The 12853-nt window shown below is 41.5% G+C and overlaps 1 protein-coding gene across 1 annotated transcript in view; it reads right to left on the bottom strand.

The window, feature by feature from the left end:
• Positions 1-1097: 1097 nt before the first annotated feature.
• antxr2a (ANTXR cell adhesion molecule 2a) overlaps positions 1098-12853 on the bottom strand; it is a 119226-nt gene continuing 107470 nt past the window's right edge. The window contains exon 17 of the mRNA XM_049578554.1: positions 1098-3832. Coding sequence (XP_049434511.1) covers positions 3794-3832 — 39 coding nt within the window. The 3' untranslated portion in view covers positions 1098-3793. The remainder of the gene's footprint in view (positions 3833-12853) is intronic.

Here is a 12853-nt window from a genome sequence, read left to right as displayed (position 1 = left end):
AGGCAGCGACATAAGTTACAGACAGACAACACAGGATAATAAATACAGAATAAAAAATACACAGCTCTAAAATAAGCAATATAAAACACAAAGTCAGATTACTACAAAGAAACGCCAAAAAGTATGCTACACATAATAACAAAGAGCAGCTAAGATACAGTGACGCTGGTATATAGAAGACTGTGTACAAAAACCTGCAACAGTGCTTTGAATGACTTTACATTTGTATTTCTCTTAAGTTTAAATCAAAAGGAGTTTTAATAGAACCTGCTTCTGTTTACAATTGTAATGTACAATAATTATAAAGTAGAATTATGGTACTAAAACTGTGACATGTTTGATCATTGTAACAGTAGTCGCGCTTTCTGTGTGTCCATAGATCCGTCTATTACTGCTCAGGCACTTCAATCTTCACAGTAACTGCTTTATATGGATATATTTTAAAACATAATTGTGTCTCTGGACAACACAAGATGATTTCTTGAGACTTTTAGTGGCAGAGATGCAATCAAAACCTGATTTTGCTCAACAATATTCATGAGAGGAGAGTTCAGCCGACGAAAACGTGGGATCTTTGTGACATCTAGACCTCGAACAAGATGACATTACTTTCCTCTTTTAATTCCAACATGGAGGAGGGGTTACTGCATGTACACACACACACACACACACACACACACACACACACACATCTCAGCTGGCATCTTGTCACAGCATGCAAACGTGGATAAAGCAGAAGGTGTACGAGCGCATATTTTTACTAAATGCAAGACCTCATTTTTGGGGCGTTGAAGACCTTAGAGGGATTCTGTGTGTGTGTGTGTGTGTGTGTGTGTGTGTGTGTGTGTGTTTGTGTGTGTTTGTGTGTGTTTGTGTGTGTGTGGTGCCTCCGGTGACTGACTTCACAGGGGGAGAGGCTGCACACTGTCCACTCCTCTGTCCACACACACTCTGTATAATCACGTTCCCTGTCGGGCCCTATAAATCTGTAAGGGCCCAATTAAAGATCGCCTTTAGCATGTCCACCCCTACCAGCACACACACGTGTTAAAGAGAGACCGAGAGAGAGAGAGAGAGAAAAAAAACAAAAAACACACTTGGCTTTTCAATGAATGTATATTTGACACAACAGACTGCAGTGTAAAACAAGAACAAAATAAAAACAGTGTAAAACTCATTTTAAAAAAAAGCTTTGCAAATAAGAGGCTTTTCGGTTGCAGCTCACACACATATGTGCAGCTTGTGTGACCTGAACCTGGACGTAAAGGTGCTACATGAGTATAAAAAGAAATATGAAAGACAAAAACTGTACAATTTTAAAGATAACATGATGATAAATTACAATTGTGGCACCTTAAATGAGCTGATAATAATGTACCAAGCAGAGAGGAGTGCATGCAACTCAAATTAAATCCGAAATTTGACAGAAATCTTGAAAGAAAACAAAGATCAATCAACAATTGTGATGATTTTTAAATTTCAGTTGTATCAGAAGTGATAAAGTTGGAAAAACTTTGCTGATGTGGATAAATGGTTTAAAAAAAGACATTCAGCTGTAATTCCTGGTGTTTAAATGACATTAAAACAGCCTCATTTTACAAGTGAAGACATACAAAAATACTTTTTTTATCAAATGCAGCATTTTAAAAAAAGGCACAGAGAAATTCAGCAATGATCTTTTTTTAAATCTACAACAATAGGTGCTAAGGATGAATACTACGGTGTGTAATGATGTGTGGAGAGGACACAGAGGGGACGTGGCGTGTTATTAGCGGGGCGACTCGTGTTGTGACTGCTATGTAAATATCTCATTAGTTCGGGTTAATAACATTCCTGTGCTCTTGGTTGTAACATAAAAAAAGACAAGATCTAAGTGCTAAAATTTCCTCGTCCAGCGACGGTCCAGAAAGAGGCTGATGAGCCTATTAAATGTCAGCCTGCAAAATTATGCAAGAGGCTAAAAGCGTTTAAGTCGGACATAAATACCAGCACACCCCGAGGATTTGATTTGGAATTATTTATGTCCCTCCGATCGGGGATGGAGAGGAAACAAAGGAATAATTAGGCCGGCGTGTTGCGCGCCGCCCGTCCTGCGCGCCCTCATGCCCACCGAATGTGAGACGCTCACCCATTCCCCCTCAAACTTGATGGTTGTTGAACTTATTTTTAGTGTCATTTGATAAGCTTCCCTGCTTGCACAGAGACATCCCACTGACCCAGCCACTGGTCATTGTCTATACCGCTTCCCGTCAAAGCCGGCGCGCTTTGTCAGGTTTCGACTCGAATATCCATTTTGCATCTGAAGTACGGTATCCGAAGTGACTGGATCATTCGAGCCTTTTTCTTCAGCTGCTGCCCCCTTTCCTCCCCCACAGTGTTTCCGCTCACACTAACATCATTTGGGATTGGCGTCATGACAGCGCGCTTGAGAAATCCACCATATATACAAATATATATACCCTGCTTTTTGGAGTGAGGCAGTTGGGGGTGGAGGGGGGGGGGCATAATTTCTGGAAATGAACAATACTTATCCGTCCATCGCATCCGTTACTTTGGGTTTGCGTTTTGGACGTGGTACACCGTCACCGTGGCGCGGTGTCCTCTTTTTCCTGTGAAGAACGCAGTAATAGGTCATTCAATGTCAAAAGGCATAAAAAAGAGACAGCCAAGTCTTCACAGGCTGCTGCTTGCTGTTGCCTTTAATTATTTTAATTAAACTTTGATATTCTGGTGCTGAGAGAACTAGTGGGTTGTGACGCGGCCGGGAAGCCCTTGGAGGATTGAGACGGTGGGCAGAGGAGTGTCGAGGCAGCTGTATCTATATCTTAAAAGTCTTAACTGATAGGCCTGTTTATGGGCTGTGATGTGCTACGCCTTGCTGAGCAGAGAGCAGACTGCACGGAAAACAGGGGCAAAAAACACCAAGCGCCATGTCAAGGTCTTAAAGGCATCAATCCCTCAAACCTAGCTGGAGATCACCCTGGTCAGGAGGCTGTCCTGCGGTCGAATAACGCTCTATTAATTTTCTTGTCCCGAGCGCATAATGAAAGGAAGGTGTCTTAGGAAAAAAAAAAAAAAAACAATGAAAAACTACAGGGCAAAGTCTTGGTGCGTTCCAATACCTTGGGGCATCCTGTCTACAATTTGTCATGCGTGTGCACTTCTCAGTGTTAAAATGACAAGATCAGCCAGTCAAAGGGCAGCCGCCAGGCATCCAGCACTGCTGAAGTTGGAGAGGATTCGTGATGAGACATTGCCAAAAGGCAACGGACTTCTGCACTTGTGAGGCCCACTGGGATTATTCCGACTTCCACGCCAAAGGCAAACAGCCCCTTTCTCCAGTTTTTTTTTTTTTTTTTTTTTTTTTTTTTAGATAGCTTCCGTCTGTGTCCATGAAATTAGGTTTTTCACAGAAGGCACAATATGGTCAGAATATGTTAAGCCTTTGGTGCGCACAAAAAGCTAACCGAGTCTGAGTGCTGAGTTCAGGGGCGCCTTGTGCTTGTTTCTTTATTTTTCCTCTTGATTTATAAAAATATTTGGTAACAGAAAAAGGTAGTAAATAACTTAATGAACAAGAATCAGTATTAACATTTCACCCTGTGTGCTGCAGAGGTTTAAAGAGCAGAAAACCAGGAAGGAAACTTTGTGCACAGAGTAGAGCGGAGTGAACAGATAGTGGTTTCAGCTGCAGGACTAAAGATCTTCCAAACAAAAAACAAAAAAACCTGAAATTCTTCTGGTGTCCACAGCGATCAGCACATGTTGGTTTTCACACAGTAGTTCTTCTCTTCTACTGATGCGGCACACGGCTGAAATTAATACACCGACCCTGAAACACACAGACAGAGAGAGACAGACAGACGATTACAACTTTATAATTAAAAAACACTTTATATTTTATTTGTACACAGTTATTTATATAAAGCAATTAAGACTTAGTTTTTTTATATTTGCTAATATTTCAAATTATTATCTTTAATTATTTACATATAATTTAATTAACATAAAAAGTGCAATCATGATTTGATACTGGACTCTTTGATAAAAGATAAATAGATAAAAATAAATAATTAATAAAATAAATAAAAAATTAAAAAAATCCACAACAGTACAGATTAAGATAAAAGTTAAATATGTATGTATTTATAAATAATATTTAATTTAATATATTTTAACACAAGTGAAACAAACCAAGAAAACAAAGATGAAAGAGGTAATATTAATATTCAATAGACACAGCATCATAATAATACTGATACCAAAAATAGGAGGTCATTCGGAAATAGCACATATAAAATATACGGAGAGCATGTTTTACTTCAGGATAAATAAAGTTAATTTAAACTCCAATGTTAGAAATTATATTTTAATAAATCAAATGAAGTATCATCTGATACTTGGTCCTGTGTCCTCACCACCTTTCTGACAAATACTGACAAATAAAAAAAAGACATCTCACTTAAGTCTCCCTGTGCATGGTCTCACCCAACATGTGTATTTATGTGTGTGTGTGTGTGTTTGGTGTGTGTGTGTGTGTGTGTGTGTGTGTGTGTGTGTAGGCAGCTGTCTGAGCCTCTCGGTGCAGCAGCAGCATCAGCAGCCTGCTCACCAACAGTAGGCCGACTGGCACCAAGAGGGAGCTCTCGCACAGCGAATCCCCAGCAGCCAGCGGGGCCTCCAACCTCACACTCACTCACACACACACACACACACACACACGGCTCTGACTCTCTGCACCTCTTCATCATCTCCCTCCGTCTCTGTCTGCGTGTTTACATGTGCTCACTGTAACCTGCTCACAACATGTGTACGAGTTAGAAATGTTTGGAGGCAGAGAGCGGCATCCGAGCTGAGGACACTGAGGACTGCTCAACAGCAACAGCAGAGGTATTCCTGAAGGATACAGACCCATGTTTACTAGTCATATCTGTCCATGCAGGCGACCAACACAGTGACAGTGAATGGGGTTTTGTTTGTATTGCAGCAACATGTTTTCCCATAAATAAAGTGTGTTCTTACGTCTGACAGAAGCTCCTTAAAAGTTTAAAATCACGAGTGAAAAGTGAGAGAATCTTCTCTTGTAATTTGGGCGAACTGACCCTTTAATATGCAACAAGAATGTCCTTTGGGTTGAGAGGAAAGCCACACAATCATGGGCAGAAACTCGACAATAAAAGTCCCCAAATTAGCTTTGAAATGAGGACCTTCTAGCTCAGAGTGTGACCCTATGAGCCACCATGCAGGGTCAAGGATTCGAGATACGAGGTTACTGTGACAGAGCAACGTTTCTTCTTCCTCTTCGTTTTTTAATTTATATAAGTGTGCAACATGAAAAGAACAAAATTACACAGCACAAGACAAGTGGGGGAATTAAACGAGCAGCGTCTCTGCTTGAAAGCCCTGTTTTCTTGGTCATGTAGACTCATAACTGAATGTCCACCTTGTGTTTTGTAAGCGGACATGTCCATGATACAGACTACGGACAGAGACAGTGTCCCTTTGGAATACTGTGCCAGGATGAAAGAGGATCATGACTCGCAGCGGTGTGTCTTTGCAGCCAAAATAAAACAATCCAAAGTCCCACTGAAACTGAAATAAATCAGTCTGAATACGATAACTTTCACAGCTCAAAACATACGAAATCCAATAAGAAAAAAAAACAACAATAAATGTGTGCTCGCTTTACAAAGCCTGTCCTCTCACTGTGTCACTGTCCAAACGCACTGGCCAAAACGAGATCAAGCTGCAGCGTCATATCACAAAAACAGGGTCCTTTAACACGCTAAAAATACGACAATCTTGTCTCAAAAATAGGGACGAGGAAGGCGAGCGCTGCGATTACTGACCAACTGTGTGTAGAGTGAAACAACTGAATCCTGCACATGTAATTGTGTCATCTGATTTCTGACCTGAACCTGATTTCTCTCTCTGTGTCTCCTCTCACACACTGTGCCTCCTGCTCTCTGGATTTCCACACTGATTAGTTCTCATTGTCCGAGCCTGATCTCCACAGACACGCCGTGTGCTGATAGTACTACTTCGGTTGTCATAGTAATAATGCAGACCCTGTCGCAGTGAGAACATCACCATAAAATAGTTTTGCTTCGCTATCACAGCACCAGGATGCATCCGCTGAAGCCCTAAAAATAATGTGTCCACACACTCCGGATTTCTCATTCTTGTCCCGACAGGTGACTTTAAATATGTTGCTCCATTTATGGCTGGCCCCTCGCAGCCAGCTACACACTTAGTATTTATAGACTGGGTGACGAAGACGTTTCAAGACTTTCTAAGGGATGAGTGTGGGTCATTAGTCACTACTGGAAAAGTATACAGATAATCACAGCTCTTAAACAACAATATTCACCAGTACTGCATGCTTTGGTGCTTAATATGCTTTACAGGATCCTTGTGCGTGACTACGCTCATGTGCAGAGGGAGAATCAGACTGGAGAAGATGATTTGTCATTATTAGTCGACTAAAAATGTCTTTAATCCATCACAGCCCAAGTTGCACTAGCATTGAGGGACAAAACCACAAGTTCAATTCCAAACGCCAGCGCTAATTAGTACAGAATCTGATTTTAAAAAGACCTGATCTGAATCTGCATGAAAATGTGCACAGATTTGAGCCGCACATCTCTGCACAAAGGCACATCCCTGCACACACAGGCCTCACACAGTCCAGGTGGATGCCCCCATTGAGGTATTATGGACAGAAATGATGAAGGCACTGGCGCCTGAGCTGCAGAGTGAATGCAGAAGTCAGCAGCCAGTTCCTCTGGTGTGGGAGCTCTTACAGTATCTGCACTACAGTCTGGCTCGGGAGCAGAAGTGTGCACGGACCGACTGTGACGAGGGCTTTAGACAAGCTGGAGAATCTTCCATTTCTCATTATTTGGCAGGGCTGGTGGGTGTTTGATGGAGGGGTGGGGGCTTCGCTCCATCTCTGCATGGTAAGCCCCTCGACGTGTACCCTCTGCAACTAATCTCACACAGTCAACAAATAAGGCACATCAGATGCTGTTTTGGCCGCGGCCATCAGAGCGGCTAAGTTCAGTGGATTTTACGGGTTTTACGGCGCGGGGGGCTCGGTGAGGGAAGAAGTGCTCTCTGCGGCAGCAGAATGGCAGGCGAAGCAGGGGGATCTGGTGCGAGGGCGAAGCAGGTGCAGCACAATACGGTCAAACCCATTCCAGCTCCCCTGTTCCCGGATGAGCGGGGCCTGGCTTGGCAGGGAGTGCCGCCTTGTAACTGGGCCATGTTGGAGAGATGGAGGCCCACCTGTGCCACCCGGAGCGGCAGAACAATAGTCTGAATATGTCAGCATGGAATGTCAGTGAAATCTCATCAGACGGACGGGAGCGTGACGGCAGATAGACGGGTGGATGAGTCAGGTGGAGAGACGGAGAGGTGAAGAGACAAGAGGAAGGGGTGAGGCGGGGGGTCAGAGGGAGGCGGCCACTTCCAAATGAAGACTGTGATAAATACGGTTCATTACAGACACTCCACTGGCCTTCTACTGAAACTAATGGAAATATATTGAACCCTGATATCAAACTAAACTGATTATAACAACACTTATTGTTGATGTATCTGAGAGGTCCAACACACAACATAACAGTTTGCAGCAAAGATATGAAAAATCACTGCTTAAACTAATGTTAATCTTTCTTATTGCTCTGTTATGATCATAATTATATTATTTTTTAGTCTGAAAATGTCAGAAATTTTATAAATATTCAAAAAAAAAAAAAAAGATTTAGTGATCTAAAAAATGAGGCGCAAAAAAGCTGCAAAGTGTGACATCGAAAAAGCTTGAACATCCTGTAAAAATATTCTGCAGTTTAATAGTTAAACTTTTAAAACAATCAACAGTTAAAGCTCCTGATTGATGCTCTCATTAACTCACTGACTGCACATTGCAACTGTGATGAATAATACTTTCAGTAAGACCATTTTTAAAAGAACTAAAAACACAACAAAGAGCTCCACTGTTGCCAAAAGCGACAAAATTCCTGCACTTATATTTCAGTCTTCTGTAAAATTGTTGAATCTCATGTCGTCAATAATCTCAGCACCTAAAATAATCCTCTAATGTCGCCGACTACACCACTATCTGACCGGAGTTTAGCCACCTCCACTGAAGTCTTGTTAGCGGGCCCTCGCTGCGTGTTGACAGGAGCTGCAGAGGTCCACGTTTGCCCAGTCCTCAGACAACATGTTTGTCACTTGGACTGTTGGCTTGTAACTTGAGGCAGAGCTCCAGAAGTGAAGTGGAGAGAGAGTGTGACTGAGTGTGTGTGTGTGTGTGTGTGTGCGTGTTTGATTTCCATTCTCATCTCTCGCAGTGTTCGCACCCTGAGCAGCTTGAGTCCCCCAGAGCTGCGACTCTCTGAGGAGCTCAGAGAGACAGACAGTACAGCAGAGACTCAGAGCTCACACCAAACTCTGGGACATTTTATGTCTTCTGATACACAAATACTGTAAATAATAATTATCACAGTCTTTCTGGGAAAGTTTCTGGGACGATACTGACGATCAGAGGAATATTTCTCGTTCTAGTAGCTGAAGATTTGAGTCAAACATGCATGCAGTGTGCACGAGGCTGGGTGGGGTTTTCAGACCTATAGCAAGATGAATTAAACAAATATGGCTCCTTATTTTCATTTCCTTTATTCTGCATAATATTCTGGATAGGTGACGATTTCAAATGCCCCAAAACAGGAGATGCTTAAGGTGTGAGGTCCACTTTCCAATTTCCTGACCTCAGTGTCAGACTTGGGGAAAAGATCACTTGAGTCAACAAAAGCTGGAAGGTTGTGTAAACGTTTCAGAAGACGTCATGCAACCACAGGAAATGCTGGCGAGCTTAATGGTTTTTATAATAATTGTGTACACCACAATCATGTCCAAACTTTGCTGCTCCCGCTTAGTGCACCTGCATAACGACCACATCTGCAAACAGTCATTCCAAGAAATGACCCAGAGTAAACAACGTCGCTGTTACTGACATGGATACAGTTGAGAGTATGACGTTTGAAATGTTTCTGACATCCTCAGAGTGCATGAAGCTTTAAATGAGCGGGCACAGCTGAAGGTTGCAACCGGACACATCCTCCAACGCACCAAAGAAATGGAAAGTCATATTTTTATTTGCAGCTGAATCCAGCCATTGTGTGCATGTACTGAATCTGCAGCTCCATGATGGATGCTGCCCAAACTGTCACTTCACCTTAAAATCACAACACTCGTAGGTCATTTAGTCATCGAGTAGGATCTGATCCAGAGCACGAGTCAGGCCATGAAGGAACACTCATGTTCCACTGCACATTATTCTCGACTTTTCTTCCACAGTTCAGAAAATAATCTAGAAATCTTCAATAATCTATTAGTCCAACAAATCTACATCTGAAAACTTAAGTTGCCATGTGTTTGTCTTCTCTCAGTTTGAAATAAGTCTCCACAACAAATTTTGGGAGGCAAATGAAAGGAAATAAACACAGCTGATGGCGAGTTAGCTCCCTTCCAAATATTTGTATTGGCTTGTCGTATTAATTGATTGTATAGTTTATCACATTAACAATATCAAAAACAAAACAAAAAAAAAAAGACGCAGGAAAGAAGGCATCCATTTAGGTTACAGAACGAATCTCCCATCTGGACTGTAGTGTGAAAACACTTGCAAGCATGAGAGTTGTAATCCAGTTGCAAGATGCTTATTTTGCAGTGATAAGCTACGGGCTTTGAAAGATTTTATTACCAGAACAGAGACTTTTTTCCACATTAGAGCTTTGCAGCCTATACAGTATCTTAGTTAATCTAGGGCTTACTTAATCCAACAGCAACAGGACGACTGCAACACTCGTCACATTATTCCAGCACGTGTCTGTTGTTCTGACAAAATGTTAATGAGCTCAACAGCAAGTCCAAACTGCATCATATAGCTGCTGTACTGTGGATGCTCCACTTTTCACTGCATCAACTACAAACAGTGTGTTCTGCTGCTACACTTCCACTGGAAAAGGTTTGGAAAAGGTTCTGATCAGGTTGCAGAAATCACAAGGAACATTCTGGTAATGACAGAGACTCATTGCTCAACATGTAAGGTAAAATTAGGCACATCACTTTTTAACACATTACCTATCTTATGGAGGATTTCCCCAAGGCAAATTCTTGTCTGTTAAACTACCAGGAACACACAATCTTCGTTGTTGATTTTGGGCAGTTTTAAGCTACTAAGGATGTGATGCACCAAGTTGCTCTGAACCTTTAAACTTCAGTTTCAACATGGATCTCTATTTAACTCAAACTAACAGTTGAGATCATTTAACTTCATGGCTGCATTTTGGAGATGGACACAATGAAATGAGCAAGTTCCTGGGGAAGAATAACTTAACATCTGTGTGTCATAGAGGCGTAATTGTTCTGTAAATTCAATTAAGAAATAGCTAAATATATCTTTACTGTGCTCATTATTTGAGTATTTTCTTCTTTTATTTAAAACTTCCGTACAAACACTTGACTTCAAGATGACTCAAAACAGTGAAAATTATGTTATGGAAGCTTTAAGGCTCCAGGATACGACGATTTCAAGTGTTACGGGTTTCTGTATTACAACTTCACTCTCCTCCACGTCTGCCCAAATCATCATACCTTGAGGCCAGCCCTGATTTGCTACATACCGTGCCTCCAATAGCTCCCGCGGTATAAACAGTATTGCCAAATCTCTCCTGGTGGACCATATCACCAAACCTTATAAAGTATAGTTATAAACATGACCCAAAAATTTGTAATGAAATGGTGTCATGTCATGACATAGTGCCATTTATGGGTTTTTGTCAGTGACTATTTCGACCTGGAGCTCATTCATCCTGGCAATATGGTAATCATGGTGGTTTTAACTTCATTCATTCATTCATTCATTCATTCATCTTCTAACCACTTCATCCTCTTGAGGGTCATGGGGCTGGAGCCTATCCCAGCTGACATCGGGCGAGAGGCAGGGTACACCCTGGACAGGTCGCCAGACTATCGCAGGGCTGACACATAGAGACAGACAACCATTCACGCTCACGTTCACACCTACGGACAATTTAGAGTCACCAATTAACCTAGTTCATGCAAACTCCGCACAAAAGGGCTCCCACGCCCGGGATCGAACCGGCAACCCTCTTGCTGTGAGGCGAGAGTGCGAACCACCAGACCACCGTGCCGCCCGTGGTTTTATCTTGAGTTTTAATAATCCAGAGTTTAATTTAAACTGTTGAAATTAATCTGGTTTAATCATTTAAAAATTACAAGGTTCCCATATATTTTCATGGAAAACATTTCTCTATTCTCTACGGAAGCGTATTGCATTCACTTGACAAATAAAAAAAAAAAATCTGTTTTATTGAGTAATTTTTTCTGTTTTTTTGAGTAATTTTTTTATTTTTCTGTTTTTCATGGTAATGTATCTGTTTTTGTGGAATTTTTTCTGTTTTTCTGAGTATTTTTTTCAGAGTTAAGAGAGCAATAGAACAACAGATGCTTTCATTCCTTTCTTGAGAGCTCGATATAATGGTAGCAAACATGACCCGCTTGTTTAGTTTAATTCAGTTTTACTTTGTTTTGGTGTTATCATTAGTTTGTCGACTTTACACAGGCACCAGTCACTTGCAGGTGCCAGGTGGGAGCTTCTTGCGAGATTTTGAAGTATGTCGTCTCCTCGTTCAGGAAAAAAAATTACTACAATAAACAGAAAAAAATTACCACCAAAAAAAAAAAACCAACAACCAAAAAACAGAAAAAAATTGCAACGAAAAACTGTGAAAAAATGACTCAGTAAAACAGGGAACAAGTACACCGAAAAACAAAAAAAACAGGGTTTTTTTTTAATTTGTCAAGTGAATGCTATACACTTCCGTAATTCTCTACTCTATTCAAACATTATTTCAGCAAGCAGGCACACATGAAGGAAGAGACAGAACGCGGGGAGAAAACGAGGAAACGTATGTGATGGTAAATAAAATGTTGTCTTACGTCGACGCACACTGAAGCAACGTTACATCCACAGCTACAGAAAATAAACATACTGTTATGTTACATTGTGTAGAAGCTTATCCACGGAGATAACTGTGACGATTTCACTAAACACAACCAAAGTCCGTGACTTTCAAGACCTGAAAATGTGACTGTGAAATTTCATGACGGTGTGAACCTTGAAATTAAAGGTGCAATTCACTGGCCTGGGTCCAGAACTTTGAAATCTGCCCACTCAAACAAGTTGACTGATTTGTCTGGTATTGTAAAATGAAACAATGGTTTCTTGGTTGAGAAACAGTTGATCCAATGAGTGCCACGGATGCTGTTGTCAAGCTGTGTGCCAGGAACAACGAGGAATAACGACAATTGCAACGACTATAGACAAAACAGACATTGCTGTCAAGACGCCATGTCTTCTAAATATCACCTAACATCGTAGTCTGCTTTACTTCACCCCGCTCCACCAAAACACCCGTATGTCAGCATGGCTACGCATCAGAGTGGACTCAAAATGACATTAAAGTTCGGCAGATATGGTGGTCTTTAGTGACTCGTTAGGGAAAATTGCATCTCCCTCCCCATCGGAAAAAAGTGGGCACAATGTCAGACTGAAGATGGAAACTGGGTCTAATGAGTTGACAATTTTATCTGATATCAGGCAAACAATCCACCCTAAGTACAGGGAATCAATAAAAGTGTGAACTGTTCCTTTATCATAGCAACAGCCTCCTCTGCAGTGGAAGCAGCAGACTTTTACAAGTTAAAAAAAAAGACTCCACACAGTGTCATCATCCCTCTTTGAGTCCCTGCCTGTCGAGCCTCA

The sequence above is a fragment of the Epinephelus fuscoguttatus genome, linkage group LG6, assembly GCF_011397635.1.
Source record: "Epinephelus fuscoguttatus linkage group LG6, E.fuscoguttatus.final_Chr_v1".
Lineage (NCBI taxonomy): Eukaryota > Metazoa > Chordata > Actinopteri > Perciformes > Serranidae > Epinephelus > Epinephelus fuscoguttatus.
This window is presented reverse-complemented; position numbering and strand designations above follow the sequence as displayed.